Source organism: Penaeus monodon, chromosome 15, assembly GCF_015228065.2.
Source record: "Penaeus monodon isolate SGIC_2016 chromosome 15, NSTDA_Pmon_1, whole genome shotgun sequence".
In the NCBI taxonomy this organism is placed as follows: domain Eukaryota; kingdom Metazoa; phylum Arthropoda; class Malacostraca; order Decapoda; family Penaeidae; genus Penaeus; species Penaeus monodon.
The window spans coordinates 26627684-26628253 of NC_051400.1; the positions used below are offsets into that span (position 1 = coordinate 26627684).

Here is a 570-nt window from a genome sequence, read left to right on the forward strand (position 1 = left end):
CGAAACAGAATTCGGATATTTCGTGGGACAAAAGAAGCGTTCAAGATGGCCGCTTTGTTTACTCTGCCCCGTTTGAGCGGCGTCGACTGGCTGGATCATGTTTTTAAAATGAGGGAAATTTGAATTTTGACTTAAACATCAACACGGGGACAAGGACGCACGACAGATGGAAGGAAACACACATAGAGAAGACAGACACACAAAATATATATAGAGATAGATTTACTTTTTAGGGATAGTTATTGAGATTTTGTTAATTTATTTTTTTTAATTCTGTCTCTTTTACCTTTCTATCGTTTTGCACCTGCGCCTGCTCCTCCTACGAACAAAAGAGATAAAAAATATAATGCATAAACTAAATATAGATAAGTCGTTAAAAAAAGAATTTAAAAATCATAAAAACAGGATCTTTTTTTTTGTATGTGTATTTTTGTTCACAAGACTTGGTGATCCTTGTGCAAGGTGTTTTAACTTTTCTAAGCCTTTATGGACTTAATGCACAATGAAAAATATCGGAAGGGCAAACATCCACACATGAGCATTTCATTAATTTATATAAAATGAATTTAT

At 33.7% G+C, this 570-nt stretch overlaps 1 protein-coding gene across 1 annotated transcript in view; it reads right to left on the minus strand.

Moving 5' to 3' along the window:
• Positions 1-570, minus strand: part of LOC119581870 (disintegrin and metalloproteinase domain-containing protein 11-like) — a gene marked incomplete at its 5' end in the record, with an annotated part of 193377 nt that overhangs the window by 145289 nt on the left and 47518 nt on the right. Inside the window, 1 exon segment of the mRNA XM_037930027.1 lies at positions 287-319. Coding sequence (XP_037785955.1) covers positions 287-319 — 33 coding nt within the window.